At 37.4% G+C, this 11,145-nt stretch overlaps 4 protein-coding genes across 5 annotated transcripts; 3 read left to right on the top strand and 1 right to left on the bottom strand.

Annotated features, from left to right (window-relative positions):
* Positions 1-710: 710 nt before the first annotated feature.
* LOC7468520 (protein NRT1/ PTR FAMILY 6.4) lies at positions 711-3,717 on the top strand. The gene is made up of 5 exons (XM_002321112.4): positions 711-1,065; positions 1,154-1,274; positions 1,360-1,577; positions 1,888-2,435; positions 2,585-3,717. Exons 1-5 carry the CDS (start codon positions 1,063-1,065, stop codon positions 3,456-3,458), a joined length of 1,764 nt encoding a protein of 587 aa, XP_002321148.3. The 5' UTR covers positions 711-1,062; the 3' UTR covers positions 3,459-3,717.
* Positions 3,718-3,804: 87 nt separating this feature from the next.
* LOC7462077 (uncharacterized) lies at positions 3,805-5,967 on the bottom strand. Of its 2 annotated transcripts, none has more exons than XM_024585633.2 (3): positions 5,791-5,967; positions 4,221-4,428; positions 3,805-4,098 (listed from the first exon to the last, which is right to left on the bottom strand). In XM_024585633.2, the coding sequence occupies exons 2-3, from the start codon at positions 4,410-4,412 to the stop codon at positions 3,967-3,969; spliced, it is 324 nt and encodes a 107-aa protein (XP_024441401.1). In that variant the 5' UTR covers positions 4,413-4,428; positions 5,791-5,967; the 3' UTR covers positions 3,805-3,966. The 2 variants fall into 2 exon arrangements, with proteins under 2 accessions (XP_024441401.1, XP_024441400.1); XM_024585632.2 differs by lacking the exon at positions 5,791-5,967 and adding an exon at positions 5,579-5,729.
* Positions 5,968-6,065: 98 nt separating this feature from the next.
* On the top strand, positions 6,066-7,187 carry LOC112324152 (glycine-rich RNA-binding protein 4, mitochondrial). The gene is made up of 4 exons (XM_024585631.2): positions 6,066-6,389; positions 6,490-6,558; positions 6,701-6,807; positions 6,896-7,187. The coding sequence occupies exons 1-4, from the start codon at positions 6,305-6,307 to the stop codon at positions 7,010-7,012; spliced, it is 378 nt and encodes a 125-aa protein (XP_024441399.1). The 5' UTR covers positions 6,066-6,304; the 3' UTR covers positions 7,013-7,187.
* A 1,463-nt stretch (positions 7,188-8,650) lies between these two features.
* On the top strand, positions 8,651-10,693 carry LOC7462075 (plant UBX domain-containing protein 4). Its single transcript, XM_002321110.4, has 4 exons — positions 8,651-9,237; positions 9,329-9,611; positions 10,016-10,111; positions 10,209-10,693. The coding sequence occupies exons 1-4, from the start codon at positions 8,780-8,782 to the stop codon at positions 10,596-10,598; spliced, it is 1,227 nt and encodes a 408-aa protein (XP_002321146.3). The 5' UTR covers positions 8,651-8,779; the 3' UTR covers positions 10,599-10,693.
* Positions 10,694-11,145: the final 452 nt, after the last annotated feature.

Here is an 11,145-nt window from a genome sequence, read left to right as displayed (position 1 = left end):
ATGAACAAACAATGAAGCTATAGAAAACTTTTATATCTTATTTTGTACACAACATTTAATGTTGATGAGAATGACTCAATTATAGCATTAATATCAATTGAAATATAGTCGACTCTTAAAGGACCTTTTATACACCTAGGAGTGTTGGGGGATGATTATCTTAAGGTATGGCGTTTGGTCAGGCCCATGTACACTTAGACTCAATGTGAACCTGAGGGGTTTGGGTTTGACGTCTTGCAAGACCCACCTGCACTTGGGCTCAATGCACAGCCGAGCTTAAAAGGGTTAGGTCTAGCATCTTGCTAGACCCACGGGTGGTTGGGCTTGATGTATGGCTGAGCCTAAAGGGATTGGGTCTGTTATCTTGTCAAACCCACTTGGGTTCAATTCTAACATCTTGCTAGACCCATAGGTGTTTGGGCTTGGCATGTAGCTGAGTCTAAGGTGGTTGAGTATGGAATATTGTCAGACCCATAAGAACTATAACTCAGCACGTAACCGAGTCTAAAGATATTGAGTTTGGAAATAGAACTAGACTCACCTCATAGGCTTGTTATTCTATCATGCTTTAATGAGTTGTGTATAAAATATGTTGATACATTACTAGGACACCACTTTACCTGACCTGAAAAAAAAAAAAAAAAACATCTGGTTTAAACGATTCAAAGCAAAGGTTTTAGACGACGTTTGAAATCTCATAATAATGATGAGATGAGAAGATATACGAAGCAAAATTAGAATGCAAGGATTGCCACTTCCCCAAAGTTTGCGAGGTTGTGGCTGTTGGGACCTGAACCCCAGGATGATGATAAGTCCAAACAACAAACAATGACAAGCCACTCTTCACCACTAGAAAAAAAAGTGCGACCACTTCCTTCTAATGTCCAGCCCTTGTCATATTTATATTCCCTCCCAACCATGAACTCATTCAACAATTCTCTTAAGAGTACTACAGAACTAAATACGTAGTCCCTAATGCACCTCCATTCTGTTCTTCCTCTGTAAAGTTAAGGTCTACATAACACCGATCTTTGCTCTCTGTTTCTGTCTCTCTCTTCAATAATGGTAACGGCTTGCCTGAACATCTCTACTGTGATACTACATATTTCATCGGTAATATCTTATTTCTTTTATCATCTCTCAACTGTAACAGGTTTTAGCAACAAGCCACAGTGGGAAAGATGGTGCGCACGCTGATCCTGCAGTAGACTTTCGAGGAAATCCTGTGGACAAGTCCAGAACTGGAGGATGGCTTGCTGCGGGGCTCATTTTGGGTGCTTCTCATCAACAAGAGCATGTGTGTTACTAAGTATATGTATTGAAGCACTTTGTTAATCTCCACCTTAATTTGTTTTGCAGGGACCGAACTTTCAGAGAGAATATGCGTCATGGGCATATCAATGAATTTAGTGACATACCTAGTAGGAGAGCTGCATATTTCATCAGCAAAATCTGCAACCATAGTCACCAATTTCATGGGTACTCTCAACCTTCTCGGCCTCCTAGGAGGTTTCTTGGCAGATGCTAAGCTTGGTCGGTACTTGGCAGTTGCTATCTTCGCATCCATAACTGCTTTGGTAAGCTTCTAACTAAAATATTGCATGCCTGCATGTCACTAGCTTAAAGAGGATAAAATCTCTGAGAATTTATGTTGCTCTAGTATCGACGTGCTCTGAGAGCTGGAAATCGGCTATTGCATTGAACTTTGATACCCTTTCAAGTTCCAGCTAAGAAAATCAGCAGCATATAATTTAATCATTGAGCCGAACATTGATGAAAGTGTCAATAACATGGACCTAAAAATCAAAGGAGCTAGGCCTACCAAAATCTGCGCACAATTATCTCTAATTTCAGGCCACACTGCTAATTCCTTATCATATGCACCAGGGGCTCAGTCTATTAACCATGGCCACAACCATTCCTACCATGAGACCCCCACAGTGCGATGACTACAGGAAACAGCATTATCAGTGTATCGAGGCCAGTGGAAATCAACTGGCTCTGCTATATGCAGCACTTTATACCACAGCACTTGGTGGTGGTGGAATTAAGTCTAATGTCTCAGGTTTTGGATCTGATCAGTTCGATCAAACAGATCCCAAGGAGGAGAAGGCGATGCATTTCTTCTTCAATAGGTTCTATTTTTGCATTAGCATCGGGTCATTGTTTGCGGTTATAGTGCTTGTATACATACAAGATAACGTGGGAAGAGGGTGGGGATATGGAATTTCAGCGGGGACGATGGTGATCGCAGTAGCAGTATTGCTCTGTGGGACACCGTGGTACCGTTTCAAGAAGCCTCGAGGTAGCCCATTAACTACCATATGGAGGGTATCACTCTTGGCATGGAAGAAGAGGAGGCACCCTTATCCTTCCCATCCCAGCCTTCTGAATGATTATGACAGTGCCACAGTTCCCCACACAGAGAAATTCAAGTAAGTTTTGACTTGGCAAAACAATTACTTCAGAAACAATTATTTATTGGCTTATTCTCAGGCCCTTAAGGAAATTTTCCTTATATCCCAGAATTCAATCATCATTACTGTCACTACTGATATAAGTTTGCTCATCTGTTATTCATCAGGTATCTTGACAAGGCTGCAATCATGGATCCCACCTCCAGCGCACAAAAAAATGACCCTTGGATAGTATCGACAGTTACGGAAGTTGAAGAAGTGAAGATGGTACTAAAGCTCATCCCAATTTGGTCTACATGTATCCTCTTTTGGACAGTCTACTCTCAAATGACTACTTTCACCATTGAACAAGCGACCTTCATGAACAGAAAAGTTGGCTCCTTGGTTATTCCTTCAGGTTCATACTCCACCTTTCTCTTTATCACCATTCTCCTCTTTACATCCCTAAATGAAAGACTCTTCATTCCCCTGGCTCGAAAGCTCACCCACAACGCACAAGGACTGACAAGCCTTCAAAGGATTGGAATTGGACTCTTTCTTTCAATACTAGCTATGGTGGCTGCTGCTATCATTGAGAAAGAAAGAAGGGAAACTGTTATTCAACAAAATACAATGATAAGTGCCTTTTGGCTAGTCCCTCAATATTTCCTAGTGGGTGCCGGGGAGGCTTTCGTTTATGTTGGACAACTTGAGTTTTTCATCAGAGAGGCACCAGAAAGGATGAAATCAATGAGCACTGGGCTTTTCCTTAGCAGCATCTCAATGGGTTTCTTTGTTAGCAGTTTGTTGGTGTCTTTAGTTGACAAAGCTACCAAGAAAATCTGGCTCAGGAGCAACTTGAATAAAGGGAGGTTAAATAACTTCTATTGGATGCTTGCAGTGCTAGGACTGTTGAACCTATTCATTTTCCTAGTTTTTGCAAGGGAGCATCAGTACAAAGTCCAGCAGTATATCAAGCCCAAGAACTCTGAAGAGAAAGAGCTTAAAACTGCAAATGATTTGACTGTTTTAGAGATGGTGAAGGAGGAGGAAATGATTTAACTGTCATAAACATACAAGATGAAAACAACATTGATGAAAAGGAAGGACCGTAGTCTACATGCTCTCCAAGGCCTTCCTGATGTTCTGAAATTTCTTTACACAGCCTTTAAAAACACAATTATAGAGTGCTAGTTTGTACTCAATTTTCAGACCTATTGAAAATTGAGCTACTTTAGATGTGATGTTGGGTGTCCATTCATTGTATGATTTAAGACACGATTTTCAGATTCATATATTTAAAACCAAGTACTTTTTAAAATCATTGGTTAAACTACAAAGCTTGTAGATGCAAATGATGTTGCTAATTTTGAATTCTGATATCTATGTCAATACCCAAGCAAAGAGATGTATAATCCACCGACTCCACTATGTAGAATAAGGACAAGTGTAAAATCAACATCCTTCTAGAAATACAGTTCTGAAAAAAAAAAGAAAGATATCTTGAGCAACAGATGCAAACTTTGAGAAACGGAAAGCTGACCTCTGAAGAATTACATAGAACAAAATCTTAAGAAAAACTGCTTGCAGAGGCAGGCAAGTGATTTATGACCAATGGTGGGCGTAAAGCTTGGTGGTTTGCCTCATTTTGTTTGCGGGCCTTGTACATCTCTTCTGTCTCAATCACAACTAACCTCTTCACCTGATGGGAAAAAGAATTACATTCAAAACAATGACCTATGAGTCGAAGCAATTACAAGGATTTAAGACTTTATTTTTCTGACAAAATGCAACTGACGACTTAATCCGAGCTTATACTAAAACCTGCTGGAGCATTCCCATGGCTGTAGGAGTATTCCATCGCATGACAGTCCGATTGCACTTGTGAAGACGCAATGCCTCTAAGGTACGCCTGTGAAGTCTCCTAGTTCCTGGAATGCCCCTCACCAAAGTTATATACAGGTGCGGACTCCATGCAATTGGAACTTGGGCTTTGAAAGCTTTGAATGCATTCATGTTTTCTCTTTTGTAACTGCATTGTACGCTAAAACTTCTTAGCAATGTTATTTTTCATATGGAATGAAATGCTAAAGGGACAGAAACTTCAAGAAGAGATGACTCCAAGTAAATGAATGGAAATACAGAAAATGCATTCAAAAGGAGTAAAGAACATGATATCTTGTTTGATATTGATATGTACCACTTCACCACTTCACAGCAACGTAGTGGCACATTAGCAGACCACGACATGCAGGGATTGCACACTAGCAGACCATGACATGCAGGGATGAGAAGACCACGATGTGTAATTGTGGAATGGCAAGGTGGAAGAGACCATGACGTGTAGTGGCAAAGTGGAAGACTTAGTCTAATTTCTTTATTTAGTCATTTGTCTGTTGAGTCAATTTGTTCTGTTCTGTTTTCAGCATTCCTAGTCTGTAGCCATGTTTGTTATTTTTTCCTACCTGTACTACTATATCTATATATAGCCTAAAAGAGTTCAGTGAAAGGATATGCAGTTATTTCTTAAACAACCTTCTCCTTTCCCTATCTTCTTCTTGATTCTTAAATTATACTTATCAGATATATTATATGAAAGGCACATTAATGACAACTGACTGGTACTGAGTATTGAAGGCAGAAGAAACCTGTTCTCTAATGAAATGTCTCGAGAGATAACAAACATACCCGCATTCTGTCTTACTTTATCAGTAAATATCAAGAAATCGAATCGGTAAGACTATTTACAAACCTAGAAATTTAAGGATGTCCCAACTCTTACTCAACAACGCTGAAAAATTAGGGGAAAACCCCAAAACTCGATAAACCTCCAGCTGATACGCAAAAATGTCACGTATAGTACCCTCCCCACATTAGTTTTCCCCTTGTTAAATATCTGATTCAGATAAACAAAGCATCCCCTATTCAAGGTACACAGAAGGAATCCAAACAGTAGGCGTACAAATTTTATCAATGGAATCGCAGTATTAGCACAAAAAGAATAACAAAGGCCCAAACAAGCTACAAAGTTAATACCAAGATAACGAACCGGGTCCAAAACAAAGAGTGCAAGAAATACTATACCAAGACAGCCCACTACGACATAGTAAAGCTCAAGGCAAAGAACAAGAATCAGCAGAGTGCAACTTAATTAGAGAACTCAAGAAATGTCACGCACATACACTCTGTGGCATTGCATCGAACAGTTAGCGTGCAAACTTGGAATCAGCTAAAGGCCTTTGTTCGTTTAAAATTGACCAATCCCACTTCAAACTTTCCATTGCAAGTTTAATTGGATGCAAATCGAATGAAAATGATGGCTAAAACATATCTAAGTAATTAAACAGCAAGATAACTAGTTTACCAAGTTCGTCAATTGAGAGAAAGAACTGACCTGTGATTCCGTCCCCCGGCAGACGCTGCTCGTTGTTCTTTGTGAAATTTGCTGCGACAGCTATTCAATGGACGTTCATTTTCTTGTGGTGGCTCGTGGGCTATGATTTACCAAGCCCAGCATAAAATGCAGGATGAAATAGGCCCACCTCTTTCAAGCTCAGAAATATTTGATTTTAGATTTATCCCAGGTATTAGCGAAGGTCCAACAAGTCTCGAACTTTAGAAGGTCCACAAGAAGATTTATTACTACAGAACTAAATACGTAGACAGAAAAGATTTACATACTCAAATAACAGAAATAAAAACAGAGACACTCAGATAGAAGATTTTGAAAATCTTATGCCCCTAAATTACAAGCTCAACAAAAAACAAAGGATTACTTCAATTGTTTCTTGTAATATAGGGACTAATTGGCTAGTTTTGACTTTTGAACCCGAAAAGGAAATTCTATATAAACGCAGAAGGAATAACAAAAGACAGGTGGTTCCTGATAAAAGTAAATTCGAACAAGAATGAATAGAAATCTCATGTCAGTTGCTAGAAAAGCTTTAACAAAAGCTCACAATCCCGCCACCAATAATAAACTGTTTGTTGCAGGTCTATCTCCGTCACCCATGTATTATTTTTTCTAGACTATCTTGTGTGTGTGTGTGTGCTGAGATTTGCCCTTACTTTCAGAGATTTTTGTGTTTTCAAGGTTTGTCATGGTCAGTTGACGAGAAGTCATTGAAAGATGCTTTCTCTTCCTTTGGAGATGTCACGGAAGGTACTAGTACTTTGCAAAATTATTATGTCATCCATTTGTTCGATGAATTGTCTCAGTGAATATTTCAATCCCCTTCCTTTGTCAAATCTAATCTAACGTAATCTGTGGTGATCTCGAATTCATTGGGATGGTCGTGGTTCAGTGAATATATTGTATGATAGAAACAGTGGTAGATCAAGAGGGTTTGGTTTTGTTAGTTTCTGTAAAGAAGATGAGGCTGTATCTGCGAAAGATGCAATGGATGGAAAGGTGAGCATGGGTATTCTTGCTTTGTTTTCATTTCTTGTGTCAGTGGTCGAAGTGCTTCCAAGAGTGAAGGTAAATAATTTCATTGCAGGCATTGTTAGGTCGTCCATTGAGAATAAGCTATGCTCTTGAAAGAGTTCGAGGCGGACCAGTCGTTGTGCCTCGCCTTCCAAACGGAGGAGGTGAGGGCTACAACGGCAATGCTTGAACTTCGTCAGAATTGATTGAACATAACGAAAGGGGAGAGATCAGAATGCACCTCTGATCCCCTTAGTGATAATTTACGAAATTTATTTGGATGAATGTGGTAACAAGCACATCGTATTGGTTTTGTGCGGCAAGCAAAGTATTTTCTTCTCTGATATATAGCTGATTTTTATTTTTATTTTTCCTTTATATATATATATATATATATAGTAGAAAAATCTTAAAATTAGTAAAAAAATCGAATGATCCTGTCATCCAGTGAGTTTCAAATCTTTTGATTTGATCGATTTTACCTTATTTTTTTAATGAAAAAGTAGGTATCAAAAGGATATGGAATAAAACTAGGTTTATAAATGTGGCTGTTTAACAATCTTTAGAATTGTGTTAAATATTATTTTTTAAAGTTTTTTTTTTATTTAAAAATATATTAAAATAATATTTTTTAAAATTTATTTTTATATTAACATATTAAAATGATCAATTTAAAAAAAACATGATTGAATAGTAATATTAAACATGCCTATATATATATATATCATTAAATTATACATCTTACAAAGGATTATTTCAAAGACAACTAAACAATTTTTTGATGTTAAAATATGATAGTTAAACAATGGATGTGGTGATATTTATTGTAGTCGACCACTAATCTTGATAAAAACAAGTATGTCTAATTATGGGATCTAAGATCCTGCTTGTTTTTACGTTTCAAAAACGCTTTTAAAAAAATTAAAATTTTTATTATTTTTGCTTTAAATTAATATTTTTTTGGTGTTTTTATATCATTTTAATGCGTTAATATCAAAAATGATTTTTAAAAAATACAAAATATTATTTGATACATTTCTGAGTAAAAAGCACTTTGAAAGGAAACTGCAACCACACTTTTCAAACAAGCTTAGTTCGGTTTCAACTCTTGTTATCCTGATACATTCATGCAAAATATATATATATATATATATATATATAAAAGACAAAAAAAAAAAAAAACTAAAAACAAAATAAATCCACAGAGTACCATAAAACCTACATGGAGAGTAAATACAAATTGAAAAATTATGCTTGGTTTATATATTATGTTTTAGATTGGTATTTTGAAATTAATTGCAATAAAATAGACAATAATCATTTTGGTCATCCACAGGAATAAAACATGAAGTAATATTTTAAATGATTACAGGGTATTTGGTTTGGAGATGTTGTTAGTTTTTTTTTGAAACTAAAACCAAAAAATATATGCTTTTATAAGACGTGGTTTGTGCTTTAAAAAAGTTATATTTGAAAAAAAAAAACCAACACACACTATCTCTATATAACACACACACACACACACACACAAAAGTCATTATATCTTATTATGTTTTTAACATTACAATCACATAATATACTATCTTTAATTAAAACATAGTAGAAATATGCATCTAATGTTCAATATGTGTTTTTTAATTAAAAATATATTAAATAATTTTTTTAAATTTTTTTTAACATTAACATATTAAAGTCATATAAAATTATCTAAATAAAAAATAATTTTAAAAAATAGTTTATAACGTAAAATCAAATACTTAATTAGCATAAAGCAATTTTTATATTTATTTAATATTTATATAATTATTAATTTGGAACCGTTCTCTTCGCGTGCACGTATACATTTCGTGTCCCAGAGAAAATGTAGAGGACAGTGTCTGTCACCGTTGAGTTCAAAAGGCATTCCGCTAAACCCAAACAAACAAACAAACAAATTCTCATAATCGCCAATCCATCCATGGAAGACAACACAGCGGCATCAAATCTCGATCTCAATGACACTAACAACGCTGCCTTAATCGACGGTTTCTGCGAGATCACCTCTTCTTCTAAACAAGAAGCCCTCTTTTTCTTAGAAAGTCACCAATGGGATCTCGACTCCGCCATCTCTACCTTCATGGACAGCGACTCCGACCCTCCTCTCGTAACCGCAATCCCTCCTCTTCCTTCTCATCCTGTTAACTCTCCTCCTCCGTCCCCTCCACAGTCTCACTCTCCCTCCCAGTCACTGTCTCGCTCTCGCTCTCCTTCTCGGGCTCCCAACAGGCCAAGATCGAGGGATAAGAAGCCCAGCGCTAATCGGACACGTGGCGGAGTCAGAACGCTTGCTGATCTTAATCGGATTCCTGATGGTGGGTCCGGTAGCGATGATGATGATGATGAGCCGCAGCAGTATTACGCTGGCGGTGAAAAGAGGTATCTAAACCCTAGAATTTTAAATTAATTAAGCTGAATTGTTGAATTAGGGTTAGTTCAATTTTGTGTTAATCGAAAGTTTTTTTTCTAGTGGAATGCTGGTTCAAGACCCTACCAAACGTCACAATGTGGATGCAATTTTTGACCAAGCTAGAAATTCAGGAGCAACTGCTGATTACCTTCAGCCGTCTTCAAGTTCGAGAAGCTTCCCTGGAACAGGGAGATTACTTTCAGGGGATACAACAGTTCCACCTGCTCCTCAACCACCTGCAGCTGTCAATCACACTGTCACTCTATGGAGGAATGGGTTCACCGTGGATGATGATGGTCCTTTAAGGAGGTTTGATGATCCTGCTAATGCCTCCTTTTTGGAAGTAATTTTTTAACCCTGTTCTTTATTTTCAAGTAATTTTTTTACGAGGCTTTGAGGACTAGTCTAGTTTGCAAGGTAAAAGGTTATTGCGATTGGATCTAAGCACGATAATGTTATTGGAGTGCAAGTTGGATTTGCGAACCGTGTCAGATAAGCAAAACAACTTGCTTTTTTAATGGTACACCATTGTTAATTGGTTTTTTGTTTGCAAGTATCTTTCTGACTTGAGGGTTTAGCTTGATTCTTTTCTGGTTAAATGCTGGATTTAATTTCGCAGTAAATTCTGCTTTATCCAACTTCCATTGGATATGTGAAGTTATGATGCTTATGGAACGACTTGCATTTCGTTTAGTGTTCACCCTCTAATGGGAAGTTGTGCTTATTTATTAAATGCTTTTCGTGCAGAGCATCAAGCAGTCTGAGTGCCCGAAAGAGCTTGAACCAGCAGACAGGAGGGCTCAAGTGCATCTTAATCTCATGAGGCGAGAGGAAAACTACTCTGTGAGTTCCCCTTTTCCACTTTATTTTTCTTAATAAAATTTTATTTTCTGTATTTATCTTTTCATCACTGTTCCCTCGACCTCCTGCTTTTATGCAGGAGCCAGAGAAGCCTCAGGTTCCTTTCCAAGGTGTGGGAAGAGCTTTAGGTAGCACCAGCACCCCTACCGACCCTGCTGCCTCTGAGCCAACTGTTGCTGTTGCTTCTCTCAAGGCAGCTCCCCACCCAACCCCAGATCTAGTTATAGATTCTTCATCACCAACTACCTTAATTCAGCTCAGGTTAGCAGATGGCACTCGCATGGTCCCTCGCTTCAACTTAAACCATAATGTTAGAGATATACGAGCCTTCATTGAGGCATCAAGGCCAGGTGGGGCAAGCAATTATCAACTGCAGATAATGGGATTCCCTCCAAAACTACTCACCGATCTCGATCAGACAATCGAGGAGGCCGGCATAGCTAGCTCTGTTGTTATCCAGAAATTCTAACTAGGTTGCTGGTGGAATTTTCTTCCACTTAATTGGATTCATGACACTTACATTAAATATGCTTTTATTTCCAAAGGTTATGGAATTTGTTTACACGTGGAAAGTTTTATTTAATTAGTCATAAAAATTTGTTTTCCTACTAGAAGAATTGATTGAGGCAGCAAGTCTCATCCGCATCAAATTTTTATAGTTTGAGGAGACAGCAGAGCTAGGTATTAGGCCCTATACGCTTAAACAGTTCGAATTATCTCCTGCTGCTGCTGCCTAGGGATGATTAAAAAAATTAAAAAACTGATTACAACGAGAAAATTAAAAAAAAATTAACTGAAAAAAAATTAAAAAAAATCCAGTTTAATAAATTAACTAATTAAAAAAAATCCGGTTTAATTTTAAAAGTTTAGAATCGATTGAATTAAACTGAATTGGATTGATTAAGTTTCAAGTTTCAACTCTAATTCAAAGTTAGATATAAATTATTTTTTACTAAAACCTTATTCTTTTAATTTCCTTTTCTCTCGGAGCCACCCTCCCCTCCCCTCCCCTCCCT

The sequence above is a fragment of the Populus trichocarpa genome, chromosome 14, assembly GCF_000002775.5.
Source record: "Populus trichocarpa isolate Nisqually-1 chromosome 14, P.trichocarpa_v4.1, whole genome shotgun sequence".
Taxonomy (NCBI): Eukaryota; Viridiplantae; Streptophyta; class Magnoliopsida; order Malpighiales; family Salicaceae; genus Populus; species Populus trichocarpa.
Note: the sequence above shows the minus strand (reverse complement) of the source record. Positions and strands in the feature narration are given on the sequence as shown.

Bases quoted from the DNA above. Each gene is read 5' to 3' on its own strand.
- LOC7468520 (XM_002321112.4), top strand. The intron at 1,275-1,359 runs GTGCTTCTCATC...TTTGTTTTGCAG, and splicing joins TGCTGCGGGGCTCATTTTGG to GGACCGAACTTTCAGAGAGA. The intron at 2,436-2,584 runs GTAAGTTTTGAC...GTTATTCATCAG, and splicing joins CCCCACACAGAGAAATTCAA to GTATCTTGACAAGGCTGCAA.
- LOC7462077 (XM_024585632.2), bottom strand. The intron at 4,099-4,220 runs GTTTTAGTATAA...TTTTCCCATCAG, and splicing joins CCATGGGAATGCTCCAGCAG to GTGAAGAGGTTAGTTGTGAT.
- LOC112324152 (XM_024585631.2), top strand. From the start codon at position 6,305: ATGAATAGAAATCTCATGTCAGTTGCTAGAAAAGCTTTAACAAAAGCT. The intron at 6,559-6,700 runs GTACTAGTACTT...GTCGTGGTTCAG, and splicing joins CTTTGGAGATGTCACGGAAG to TGAATATATTGTATGATAGA. The intron at 6,808-6,895 runs GTGAGCATGGGT...ATTTCATTGCAG, and splicing joins AAGATGCAATGGATGGAAAG to GCATTGTTAGGTCGTCCATT.
- LOC7462075 (XM_002321110.4), top strand. From the start codon at position 8,780: ATGGAAGACAACACAGCGGCATCAAATCTCGATCTCAATGACACTAAC. The intron at 9,238-9,328 runs GTATCTAAACCC...TTTTTTTTCTAG, and splicing joins TACGCTGGCGGTGAAAAGAG to TGGAATGCTGGTTCAAGACC. The intron at 9,612-10,015 runs GTAATTTTTTAA...CTTTTCGTGCAG, and splicing joins CTAATGCCTCCTTTTTGGAA to AGCATCAAGCAGTCTGAGTG.